This window comes from Mustela lutreola, chromosome X (assembly GCF_030435805.1).
Source record: "Mustela lutreola isolate mMusLut2 chromosome X, mMusLut2.pri, whole genome shotgun sequence".
NCBI classification, from domain to species: domain Eukaryota; kingdom Metazoa; phylum Chordata; class Mammalia; order Carnivora; family Mustelidae; genus Mustela; species Mustela lutreola.
Window position 1 is genome coordinate 132,735,366 of NC_081308.1, and position 14,372 is coordinate 132,749,737.

The 14,372-nt window shown below is 38.4% G+C and overlaps 1 protein-coding gene across 9 annotated transcripts in view; it reads right to left on the reverse strand.

Annotated features, from left to right (window-relative positions):
- Nucleotides 1–14,372, reverse strand: part of TMLHE (trimethyllysine hydroxylase, epsilon) — a 97,475-nt gene that overhangs the window by 76,327 nt on the left and 6,776 nt on the right. For all 9 annotated transcript variants that reach the window (XM_059156751.1, XM_059156755.1, XM_059156750.1 and 6 more), the window contains exon 2: nucleotides 2,606–2,787. In XM_059156751.1, coding sequence (XP_059012734.1) covers nucleotides 2,606–2,786 — 181 coding nt within the window. In that variant the 5' untranslated portion in view covers nucleotide 2,787. The remainder of the gene's footprint in view (nucleotides 1–2,605; nucleotides 2,788–14,372) is intronic.

A 14,372-nucleotide genomic window follows, 5' to 3' on the forward strand; every position in this document is an offset into this window, starting at 1 on the left:
ACAATGTGTACTTTACTTCTGCTGGATGGATTGTTCTATAAATGTCAATTGGGTCAAGTTGGTTGATAGTGCTGTTCAGGTTATTTATGTCCCTACTGATTTTCTGCCTTCTTAATTTATCAATGACTGAGAGGTTTTAAAGTCTCCAAGGACAATCGTGGATTTTTTATTTCCACTTTCATCTCTGTCGGTTTGTGCTTTATGTAATTTGATGGTCTGTTCTTAGGTGCTACATTTTTAGGATTGTTACATGTTCCATTAAATAACTGATTCCTTTATCACTCTGTTTACTTGCCTCTTTATCCCTAATAATCTTCCTTGCTCTGAAGACTGCTTTGTCTGAAATATAGCTATGACTGGTTTGATTATTTGCATGGTGTTTCTTTCTCTATCCCTTGATATTGCCCCACAGTTTCCGAATATTGTGTATATTTTTGTTTTCTGTCTCTCTCTCTCTCTCGCATTTCAGTTTAGGTAATTCCTATTGACCTATCCTTTACATTTACTTATTCTATCCTTGAATGTGTCAAGTCTACTGATAAGCCCATCAAGTCATTCTTCAAATCTGTTACTATGATTTTGATTTTAAAAAATTCTTAGTGTTTCATCACTCTGCTGACATTATCCATCTGGTCTTTCATTTTGTCTACCTTCTCCATTAGAGTCCTTAACATATTAATCACAGCAATTTTAATTTTCTGACCAATAATTTCCACAACTGTGTCACATGTGAGTCTAGTTCTGATGGTGCTTTGTCTCTTCAAATTGTTATTTGTTGCTTTTTAGTATGCTTTGTAATTTTGTTGTTGTTAAAAGGCACCCATGTTGTATAAAGCAGTAGACACTGAGGTAAACAGGACTTTAGGGTGAGTATTTATACCAATCTGGCCAAGAGATGGGTTACGTCTAATGTTTCTTCTCTCTATGGATACCAAAGGCATCAATTCCTCTAGTGACCTTGTTTTTGTCTCCCCTCTTGGCCTTGGCCCTTCTCTTTGTGCTAGACCTCAGAAACAGTCTGTCTCTTGCAGTTCTCCCAGCTGCAATGTGCTGTTACTTTAACTGGAGGTATATTAGCTGGTTAGGGCATTATCTAATATTTGGATTAAATCTCAGTCTTTGGAGTGAACAGTGGGACTATGTCTATCTTTGGATTGTAACCTTCACAATTGTTTTTGTCCCTTTCCAGATGTTGAAGTCCTGATCTCTAGTATCTGTGAATGAGACTTTATTTGGAAAGAGGGTCTTTGAAGATAATCAAGATCAGATGAAGTCCTACTGGCCTAGAGTGGGCCCTAAACCTGACAACTGGTGTTCTTACAAAGAAAGATATGTGAGAAGATACAGGGAAGAAGCCATGTGACAACGAGCAGAGAGTGGATGATGTTGCCACAAGTCAAGGATTGTTAGCAACTGTCAGAATCTAGAAGGGGACAAAAAGAGCCTTTGGAGGGAGTATATCCCTGGCAATGCCTTTATTTCAGACTTCTAGCTTCTAGAACTGTGAAAAAATAAATTTCTGTTGTTTTAAGCCAACTAGTTTATGGTAATTGGTTATAGCAGTTTTAGGAAACTTATACACAGGCATAAAGCTTTTTTCTGCCCCTTCTGCTACCTAATACTTTACCTGGCTGTATCATTCACAGTCTATACCTTTGAAACCCACCTCCCTATATACTGAGGCTTTCTTTTATTTCTTTTTTTCCCCTTATATGAGATAGAGAGACAGAGTGGAACTGGAGTAGAGCAATGCTCCCTTCCCCTTGCTGAGATGAGATTATACTGTTGCCTTATTATTATTTTTGTCTTTCTTGCAACCTGTAGGATAATCTTGGAGATAAACAGCTAGAGGTCCTGTAGACTTCAGAGAAAGTATGTTCTGTCCACATAATCAGTAACTGATATTGCACAACAATGTAAACATAATTACCACCTGAACTGTACACTTAGGAAATAGGTAAGATGGGGTGCCTGGGTGGCTCAGTCGGTTAAGTGGCCGACTCTTGCTTTTAGCGCAGGTCATGAACTCAGAGTCCTGGCATACAGCTCCATGTCAGGCTCTGTGCCCAGCAGGGAATCTGCTTGAGGATTCTCTCCCCAGCACCCTCCTCTTTCAACTAAATAAATCTTTTAAAGGGTAAATGGGTAAGATGTTAAATTTCATTTATGTGGCATATACACAATGGAATATTACTCAGCCATGAAAAAGAATGAAATCTTGCTATTTGCAATGACATGGATGGAGCTAGAGAGTATTATGCTAAGTGCAGTAAGTCAGAGAAAGACAAATACCTTATGATTTCAGTCATATGTGGAATTTAAGAAACAAAACAAATGAGCAAATGGTGAAAAAAACAGAGAGGCAAACCAAGAAATAGACTCTTAACTATAGAGAAGACACTGATGGTCACCAGAGGGGACGTGCTGGGGGGACGGGGGATATAGGGGAGGGGATTAAACAGCGTACTTGTGACGAGCACCAGGTGTTGCATGGAACTACTGAATCACTACACTGTCCACCAGAATCTAATACTACACTATCTGTTAACTAACTGAAATTAAAACAAAGTTAAAAAAATAAAGTATCTATCTCCACATATCTTACCAAAATGATCTTCATGTTGCTGCCAAGCACAACCCAGAGACTCAGAGGCTGTATGGTGCCAATGGATGGCTAATGGAAATAAGCTTTTGAAGTTGGGCTGTTGGAATGCCCAACATGTGACTCCTCTCCTCAGCAGGTTCTGGAGACTGCTTTGTAGGTGGGACAACCTGTGGCACCACATCCTAGAAAATTTGACAATAAGGAGAGAGAGTTAGTAACATTTAAGAACTTTCATGAGGTTGCAGGAATAATACTACAGATGTAACTATATAAAAGAAATTACCTCAACTATAGAGGATTAAACAAAGGAAAAATTCTGAAAAGTTGAGCATAAGTGGTCTATAACCATTACTTCCATTTTCTCACCAGCTACTTTTATTTATGCCTTACAATCTTGCTTCTATCATATTATTTAACTGAAGTGGTTCTTTCAAAATTCACTAATTTTAACCTTCTAACCACATATAAGAATTGCTTTTCAGAACTCATCCTTCTGGGCCTCTCCACTTGTGACACCCTCACATGACTTCTTGAAACTGTTTTCCACTGATGAAGTGTGATTGTGAACAAGTCACTTAAATTCTCAGTGACTCTGGTTTCCTGTTTTGTAAAATGAGAATAATAATAATACTTATTTCATGGGTTTAGTATGAAGACTAAACTACTTAAACTGTGTCTGTCCTATAGTAAGTCCTATATATGTCACCTGCTATTATTCTAATTATTATAATACTTAATGCTAGGGATAAAATATATTTGTTGGTAAAAGTACCTTGATAAACCTGCTTAGAGTTGGTGACTCCCTCAGTGTTATGGCTTCAGGAAAATTAATTTAAAAACTTCATTTGCATAATACCTTTAAAATGATTTGTCCTGTGGGAAAAGACAGAGAAAGGCATGCAACTGTACAGAAGCTGTATGATGCTTGATGTGAATAACCCTGTAAGGTCACTAAACCCATCAAAGGCTTATTTTCAGTGCATATGTGTGTGTGTGTGTGTGTGTGTAAGCTAATGAAATGACTGAATTTCATGTTGATGAGGGATGATACCAATCATATACACAAAGGCTATAGCTAGAGATGTAACAGAGTATGCTGATGACCTGGGGAGGGTTCCAAATAACAGAGCTAAAGTCAAATTTATTGAAATTTTACGGGTAAAAGCAAGGAGCAGAGCATAAGCGGGCTCTGCTGATATATGGGTCACATATATGTGTTCTATTGTGTCCAGTGTTCAAACTTCCTATGTACAGTTATCACCTAAGACAGAGGCTGGAGGATTATGGCCCATGCCACTTTTTATATATTCCACAAGCTAAGAACAGATTTTATATTTTTAAAGGGTTGTAAACAAAACCAAAAAGGAATATGAAGCCAAGACCATATGTGGCCTGCAATGTCTACAATATTTGCAATTTGGTCCTTCAAAGTATAATCTTTTCAACTCCTGATCTAAAGCTCAATTCTTAATCAAATACTCTTCTCCCTTACGTTGGACTATTCCACACAAAAACCACTCTGAAGCAAGTATATTTATTCATTCCTTCATTATTTCACCCAACAAATATTACTGAGCATGTGTATAACAGGTACTTTCTTAAGTACCAGGAAAATAAATGTAAATAATTCTGCAATCCCAGCCACCATTTAAGAAGCTACCACTACTTATGGTATTTTCAAACACAGAGTGCAAAGGAGAAAGCAGTTAACTATGCCTGGTAAAACTGGGCAGACTCCACATAATGTTTGTTATTTGTAGAAGTGTTTCATTGTTTTGTATTCATTCACAAAAGAATATTTGTTCATGTGTATAAAGAAAAAAAGGAAAGAAAAATAAAATCAACACAGAAATATATAACATGAAAAGTGAAAGCCTCCTTTCCTCTATATTTGTCATTCCCATTCTTTCAAGAAAGCTCAATACAACAATAATCAATACAAAAATACAACAATAAACAGTTTGGAGGACCAACTTCCAGATCACACACAGTTGAAATTTCCAAACTTCCATATGCACATACAAAAATACATTTTGGGGGGTGCCTGGGTGGCTCAGTGGGTTAAGCCTCTGCTTTTGCCTCAGGTCATGATCCCAGGGTCCTGGGATCAAGCCCCACAATGGGCTCTCTGCTCCACGGGGAGCCTGCTTCCCCCCCTCCTCTCTCTCTGCCTGCCTCTCTGCCTACTTGTGATCTCCCTTTCTGTCAAATAAATAAATAAAATCTTTTTAAAAATACATTTTTCCATTTAGTAGATTTCAGATCATGTGGTTATACATATTTAAGAGTGTTACTGTTGGGTCATACGCTAATTCTATATGTAACATTATAAGAAAGTCTGAAACTGTCATCCACAGTAGCTGGATGATTCTGTATTCCATCAGTGATGAACCAGAAGTCCGGTTCTGTGCATCCTTGCTATTTGTTGGTATAGTCAGTTTTTAAAAATTTAGGCATTCTAATAGTTGTGCATGATACTTCAGTATTTTAATTTGCATTTTCCTAGTTATATATTATGTTGTACATCTTTTCATAGTCTTAATTACCATCTGTAACTTTTCTTTGGCCAAGTATCTGTTCAGCTCTTTTGCCCACTAAACATTTCTTTAATTAAGATTTTATTTCTTCAGAGAAGTCTTTTTCAAAGCAAAATTGAGGGTGAGATAAGAGATTTCTCATATAATCCCTTTCTCCCAATCCTAACCCTAAGAGCATGCCTCACCACATTTGTTACATTTGTCACAACTGATGAACTTGTGCTGACACATCTTTGTCACCCAACGAGCACAGTTTACATTACAGTTCACTCTACATTGTATGGCTTTGGACAAACAGCCATTGTCATAGGTTCATACAGCCTATTCTCACTTTTTGACTGCCATAAAAATTCTTGTGGCCATGAATTTTGATATGTAATATTGCCATTCTTCAGTCAGTTTAAAATATTTTTTAATTTACATCGTGATTTTACAGTGTGACCTGCAGGTCATTTAGAAGTATACTACACATTTTAGAGAGATTTTCTACTTTCCTCATTACTATTTTCTAACTTCATTTCACTGTGGCCAAAGAAAAACAAACAAAAAACCAGTGTAGCTGTAATTGTTTAAGGTTTCTGGGACTTGCTTTATGGCCCAGGATATCATTTAGTTTTCTGTGTCCACAAAATGGGTATTACACAACACACCTCCGTCTAGAAAAGATTCCTACACTTTAGCCTGAGATTTCCACAGTGGTTCGATCTTTGAATTTAGGCATATCCGGTGCTGCAAACAGTGACGACCGGGGGCGGGTATGAGAGCTAGGCCTGCTGAGGCCAGTTCTCCCGTGCCCTGTCGCCCTCTGGTTAATGGCCCACTAGGGTCCACAGTATCAGTCACGTACACAGCTGCCGGCTGCCCCTCACGTGATCACGCTCTGGAGCTGTTTTCCCCTCCGCATACTTTACATTCCACGATAATACAGCCGAGAGCCCACCGGACTGGGCCTTCGCCCTGGCGCCTGCCCTTCTTGCTAGTGCTACAGGGTGCAACCCCTTCGGGCCTCCCTTTGTTCCAAATTACTGGACTCAGTCATCATTTCGTCTCTTGACAAGCTACACAGCGCCAGGTGGCGCAGGAAAGACCCCAGAAAGGGGAATGGGGTAGCGGTACCCCTTTTGTCCCCGTCATTACTGTATCTACTTCTGTTGATTCTTGGATACTGTTCACATAGTAACTTCTTACACCCTTTTACTTTTGATCTTCCTATATTTTTACATGTAACTTCCGTTTTTTAATAAATAGCACTTTTAAAAAACAGTTTAATAATCGTTTCATTAATCTGTTCAGTTCATTTACATTGAACAGAATCATTTTTTAAGGTTTTAATTATTTGAGAGAGAAAGACAGCATGAACCAAGAGAGGGAGAAGAGGGTCCTCTGAGCAGGGAGCCTAAAGAGGGAATTGATCCCAAGACTGTGGGAACATGGCATGAGCTGAAGGCAGATGCTTCAACAACGTAGCCACACAGGCACCTCTAGGTGCTAAAATTCTAGAGAAAAATGAGGAAATGACGATGATAACAGCTAAGTCAGGAGTCACAGCTGACAGCTGAGGAAGGTCACCTGGCAATGTGGATTCAGAATGAATGAATGAACCCTAACCCTTAAACTGTATAACATACTTCATGCACTTTGTTTCAAACAGCTTTTTTTTTTTTTTTAAGAAAGGACTTTTTTAATTTATTTCACAGAGACAGGGTGAACAAGCAGAGAGAGCAGCTGGCACAGGAAGAAGCAGAAGCTCTAACCCTAACCCCAACCCCACTGAACAGGGAGCCCAATGCCAGGATGGATCCCAGGACCCAAGACTTAACTAACCAAACACAGGTGCTTCACTGACTGAGCCACCCAGGAAGCCCTTAACATAATTATTGATATATTTGAGTTTAACTCTCCTATATCAATGTTTTCTTTCCGTTTATCTTGCCTGTTTTGTTACCTTTCCTATCTTGCTTTGTTCTGCACTGATTATGTAATTTGTATTACCATTTCCTCCTTTGTTTACTTGTTAATTATACATTCTTTTACTGGCTTTAAAAAGGACTTATTCTACAGCTTACAACATGTATATTTGATTTATTAAATTATAATGAAAATTAGAAAATTTATATTGACTCCATTTCTGCTCTTTCCACAACTATAGTCTATTGTGTATTTTAATTAACATACACATATCCCACACAACATATTATTATCTTTGTTTTATATAATCAATGGACATTCAGATCTACCCACATATTTAACTTTACCATTGTATTGCTTTCCATCATATAGCTCCAAGCTTTTATTTGGGATCATTTTGCTCCTGCTTGAAGATCATTAATATGTCCTTTGGAGTTTAGTGGCAGATTCCCTAAGTTTTGGACCATGTAAAAACACCACGTTACCTTTTTTTTCCCAGTGTTCCAAAATTCAGTTTATCACCACACCCACTGCTCCACGCAATCCATGCCCTCCTTAATACCCACCACCAGGCTCACCCAACTTCCAAAACCCTCAGTTTGTTTATCAGAGTCCACAGTCTCTCACACACAGACTGTTTTTCAAAGATATTTTCACTGGATATAGAAATTTAGATTGGCAGTTACCCCGTCCAGCATTTTGAAAATACCATTCTAGTATCTTCATGTTGTTTTTGTTGGGAAATCAATGCCAATCTAATTGCTCCTCCTTGTAAAGTAATACATCTTTTTTCTCCAACTGCTTTTCTGTTTTCTTCTTTTTATTTTTTAGCAGTTTTTTATAAAATACAGCTAGATTAGGTATTCTTTGTATTATTCTTCTTTGAATTACAGGACGTTTTGAATCTATGACTTGATGATTATGATAAGCATAATTCTAAAATGACATCTGGTGACCCTTGCCAAATTATAATCCTTTCCCCTAGAGTATGAATATGATGGGATTTCACTGGAGTAATTAGGCAATGTATATGACACAGAGGACTTTAAGATCATTAGCTAGGCTGACCTACACCAGCAATCCCTTGAAATGGACAGGCCCTTTCTGGTGAAAGATATTTGAAGCCAGAGAGGGATTTGCTGTGAAGGAGATTCTCCATTGGCTTTGAGAGTGGAGGGGACTATAAGACAAGTAATGCACGCAGTCTCAAGGAGATGAGAGTGACGACCAGATGATGTGCGAGAAGGAAACAGCAGCCTCAGTCCCACAGCCATGGGGAACTGAATCCGGCCAACAATGTGAAAGAAGCTAAATGTGTGGATTCTAGCCAGAAACGAAGGCAAGAAATGGGCAGAAGACAGGAACAGACATTTACCCAAACAAGACACACAAATGGCCAACAGACACTTGAAAAAAGACTCCACATCACTGGGCATCAGGGAAATACAAATCAAAGCCATGATGAGATACCACCTCACACCTGTCAGAATGGCTAAAATTAACCAGTCAGGAAATGACAGATGCTGGCGAGGATGCGGAGAAAGGGGAACCCCCTATGCTGTTGGCGGAAATGCAAGCTGGTGCAGATACTGCAAAACAGCATGGAGGTTCCTCAGACAGTTGAAAATAGAGCTACCCTATGACCCAGCAATTGCACTACTGGGTAATTACCCTAAAGATACAAATGTAGTGATCCGAAGGGGCATGTGCACCTGAATGTTTATAGCAGCAATGTCCACAATAGCCAAACTATGTAAAGACCCTAGATGTCCATTAACAGATGAATGGATAAAGAAGATGTGGTTCATATATACAATGGAATACCATGCAGCCATCAAAAACCCCGAACTTGGGGCGCCTGAGTGGCTCAGTGGGTTAAGCCTCTGCCTTTGGCTCAGGTCATGATCCTAGGGACCTGGGATCGAGCCCCTTATGGGGCTCTCTGCTCAGTGGGAAGCCTGCTTCCCTCTCTCTCTCTGCCCGCCTCTCTGCCTACTTGTGCACTCTCTCTGTCAAATCAATAAATAAGATCTTTTTTTAAAAAGCCACAAAACCCCCCAAACTCTTGCCATTTGCAATGATGTGGATGGGACTAAAGGGTATTATGCTTAGTGAAATAAGTCAATCAGAGAAAGACAGTTATCATATAATCTCCCTGATATGAAGAATTAGAGAGGCAATGTGGGCAGTTTGGGGGGGAGGGAAGGAAAAAAATGAAACAAGATGGGATCGGGAGGGAGATAAACCATAAGAGACTCTTAATCTCAGGAAACAAACTGAGGGTTACTGGGGTGGGGAGAGATAGGATGGTTGGGTTATGGACATTGGGGAGGGTATGTGCTAAGGTGAGTGCTGTGAAGTGTGTAAGACTGATGATTCACAGACCTGCACCCCTGGGGCAAATAATACATTATATGTTAATTAAAAAAAGGTTTGTTAAAATCTTGATGAAATTTCATTCATTCATTTAATGTACACTATGTCTGCCATATTTCCATAAATTACCTCTAATAATATTTTTAAAAATAAAATTACATTTTTGTGGAATGTCCTTGCTGATAACACTTTGTAATTATCTAAGTACACACTTTCTTGAAATCTGTTCTAGGACCTAAGCCTGGAGATATTTAGTTTATGGATTAGTAGACTGAAAATTCTCCCTTAGAAGTTTTACATAAATCCAGTCATAAAGCACTTCTCTTATTCTCCTTAATTCTTTTGATCATTGAAGAGTAGTCTAATGATATCATCTGAGTTATAGCTTACCCATGTCAGGACACATATACTTTTTCTTTCTGAGAACACAGGCAAAATGTTGTTCTTGTTGTCTTTGCAAATATGCGTTTTTATAAGCCTGAGGTAATTTTGGGCCTTATGCTTGCAAATACTAATCCTTTAGGCACATGTCACTTGTTATATTCCTCCTTTTTTTCCACCTTTTGTATTAGTATTCTTTTAAAATAGGAACTATGAGCTCATTGTAAAACTTCCTATGTAGTCCCATGGTTTCCCTCATTTCTCCTTTTGTAGAATAATTTGCTGTTTCATAGTCAAAATTATGTTTTTGAGAGCTTCCCAACCTTTAGAGTCTAAAATCATCTTAATGTAAATTAAGGTCCAACAAGTATCAATCACAATAACAGAAACTTTTGGAGAATAGCCATAGCTAGAAATTCTAGTCAGAGTAGGCAATTACATAATAGGTCAATTTGAATCTTTTCATGGTTATTACTAAGGAAGAAGCATTACCTCCTGAAAGGCTTAAAGCCAAGAATCCATTTAGCTCCCATCAATTTTTCCTTCCAAATGTGTCTCAGATTTGTCCTTCTTTTTCCATTCCTATAGATGCCTTCATCACCTCATACCTGGACTACTGCCATAGACTAGATGGTTTCCTTGCCTCTGGTCCATCCATATTCCAATCTATTTTCCGTACTATTGCCAGATTAATCTTCTTAAAACTCTTTCATCATGTCACTCTCTGGCCTGAGACCTAGCTCAAATGTCACCTTTTTTTTGTAAAATCTTCCTAAATGCCCTCAGAAGAGTTAATAGCTGCCTAGTCAATGTTTTCACCATTCTTTGTGCATACCCTTATTCATGCATTTACAACATGTGTAATAATCACCTGTTTAGTCATTTTTTTCTCCCTATTTGCTGAGAGCTCCCTGAGGGCAGGCAAAAGGACTGAGTCATCTCTTTACAAAGGCTTTACATAACTGGCTCCATCTTGCCCCACGACCTCAGGATCTTTACATGTGTTGTTTCCTCTGCCTACCATGTTTTCCCTCTTATTCTTTCTACTCATTCTTCAGGTCTAAGATTAAAAATCAAATCACTGGAGAAAACTTCCCTGACACTCTTAACTAATTAATCAACTCATTTAAAAAATCTTTATTGGGTGCCAACTTTCTGCCCGGCAGTATTTTAGGTGCTCGGGATATATAAATGAACAAAAGAGACAAAAAATCCTGCTTTCATGGAGTGTATCTTCTAATGAGAGGAGGCATATGATTAAAGATAAAAATAATACATAAGTAAGTTACATAATATATTATAAGATGATAGGAGCTATTAAAAAAATCAAGCAGGAAAAAGGGGTATGCTGGAGGTAGTAGGAGTTTTAAATATGCTGGTAAGGGTAAATCTCTTTGATAAAGATGACTTTTGACCAATGAGGGAGTTAGTCATGAAGATACCTGGTGTAAAGTAGGTCAGTGCAAAGGTTCTAAGCTGGGGCTGTATCAGATATACTTTTATCCTCCTTTTAAAGGTAACTTGCTATTGCTGTCCTTCATGAGCCATAATGAAATTTGCTAGTATTCTCTTTTTGCCTCTCCTTCCTTATGACCCAGCCTCTAATTTAAACCTGTATTTTCTTTTTTTTTTAATATTTATTTATTTGAGACAGAGATCAAGCAAGCACATGAGTCGGGGGTGGGGCATAGAGAGAGGGAGAAGCACTCACCACTGAGCAGGGAGCCCAATGCATGACTTGATCCCAGGACCATGGGATCATAATCTGAGCTGAAGGCTGACACAACCAACTGAGCACCCAGGGGCCCTAAACTTCTATCTTCTTACTCCTAGTTAATATCTATGATGTTATCTTCCTTCTACACCCACTTTTGTTGCTTGTGTAATACCTACATTTCAGAGTATGAAATATTTGCCTCTCTTCTGTTATTTCATCACCATCATTTATTCTTAGCTTTACAGGTAAATATAGTTTCAGATCACCATCAAATGTACACCAAATGTCTCCTATGATTTCTTGGTTATCTGAAGCTTTTTTATTTTCATTAAATTCTTTAGTGAGGCATCATGGAAATAATATTTCCTGAGTCTTACATATTCACTAAGGCTTGAATTTATGCATCTTCCTGTTGTTGAGCCCATCTCATTTATAACAAGTAGTTTTCTGGCAGCATTACCTTGATCCCTAAACCAGGCAAAGACCCCACCAAAAAAAAAAAACTTTTGGACCAATATCCCTGATGAATATAGATGCTAAGATTCTCAACAAGATCCTCACTAATGGGAGCCAACAGTACATTAAAAAGATTATCCACCATGACCAGGTGGGATTTATCCCTGGGTTTCAAGGGTGGTTTAACATTGGCAAATCAATGAATGTGATAGAACAAATCAATAAGAGAAGAGGGAAGAACCACATGGTCCTCTCAGTTGATGCAGAAAAAGCATTTGACAAGATCCAGCATCCGTTTCTGATTAAAATGCTTCAAAGTATAGGGATAGAGGGTACATTCCTCAACTTCATAAAATCTATCTATGAAAAACCCACAGCAAATTATCTTCCTCAATGGGGAAAAGCTGACAGCCTCCCCTTTGAGATCAGGAACACGACAAGGATGCCCACTCTCGCTACTCTTGTTCAACATAGTACTAGAATTCCTAGCAACAGCAATCAGACAACAAAAGGAAATAAAAGGTATTCAAATTCGCAATGAAGTCAAACTCTCTCTCTTCACAGAAGACATGATACTTTATATGGAAAAGCCAAGACTCCATCCCCAAACTACTAAAACTCATACAGCAATTCATTAATGTGGCAGAATACAAAACCAATGTACAGAAATCAGTTGCTTTCTTATACACTAACAATGAAAATACAGAAAGGAAAATTAGAGAATCAGTTCCATTTATTATAGCACCAAGAACCATCAGATACCTGGGAATAAACCCAACTAAAGAGTTTGTAAAGGATCTGTACTCAAGGAACTACAGAACACTCATGAAAGAAATTGAAGAAGACACAAAAAAAATGGAAGACCATTCCATGCTCATGGATTGGAAGAATAAACATTGTTAAAATGTCTGTACTGCCCAGAGCAATCTGTACTTTCAATGTCATCCTGATAAAAATTCCACCGGCATTTTTCAAAGAGCTGGAGCAAACAATCCTAAAATTTGTATGGAACTAGAAGAGACCCTGAATTGCTAAGGAAATGTTGAAAAAGAAAAACAAAACTGGGGGCATCACGTTGCCTGATTTCAAGCTTTACTACAAAGCTGTGATCACCAAGACAGCATGGTACTGGCACAAAAACAGACACATAGACCAGTGGAACAGAGTAGAGAGCCCAGATATGGACCCTCAGCTCTATGGTCAAATAATCTTTGTCAAAATGGGAAAGAACAACCACTTGAAAAAAGACAGTCTCTTCAACAAATGGTGTTGAGAAAACTGGACAGCCACATGCAGAAGAATGAAACTGGACCATTTCCTTACACCACACACAAAAATAGACACAAAATGGATGAAAGACCTCAATGTGAGACAGGAATCCATCAAAATCCTTGAGGAGAACACAGGCAGCAACCTCTTAGACCTCAGCCGCATCTACTTCTTCCTAGGAACATCGCCAAAGGCAAGGGAAGCAAGGGCAAAATGAACTGTTGGGACTTCATCAAGATCAAAAGCTTCTTCACAGAAAAGGAAACAGTCAACAAAACCAAAAGTCAACTGAAAGAATGGGAGAATATATCTGCAAAGATGTATTAGATAAACAGCTATAAAATCTATAAAGAGCTTATCAAATTCAACATACCCCCAAAAAATTCCAGTCAAAAAATGGGCAGAAGACATGAACAGACATTTCTCCAAAGACATCCAAATGGCCAACAGACACAGGAAGAAATGCTCAACATTCCAGGACATCAGGGAAATACAAATCAAAACCACAATGAGGTACCACCTCTCACCAGTCAGAATGGCTGAAATTAACAAGTCAGGAAACAACAGATGTTGTAGAGGATGTGGAGAAAAGGGACCCTCTTACACTGTTGGTGGGAATGCAAGCTTATGCAACCACTCTGGAAAACAGTATGGAGGTTCCTGAAGAAGTTGAAAATAGAGCTACCCTACGACCTAGCAATCGCACTACTGGGTATTTACCCAAAGAATACAAACAGATACAGGCACCCATCCCAATGTTTATAGCAGCATTATCCACAACAGCCAAACCATGGAAAAAGCCCAGATATCCATTGACTGCTGAAGAGATAAAGAAGTGAGATCTATCTATCTATCTATCTATATACAGAATAGAATATTACTCAGCCATCAAAAAATTGAGATCTTGTCATTTGCAATGACATGGATGGAAGTGGAGAGTATTATGCTAAGCGAAATAAGTCAGTCAGAAAAAGACAAATGCCATATGATTTCACACATTTGTGGAGTTTAAGAAACAAGACAGATGAACACAGGCAAAGGGAAGGAAAAATAAAATAAGATGAAAACTGACAGGGAGGCTAACCATAAGAGACACTGAACTCTAGGAAGTAAACTGAGGGTT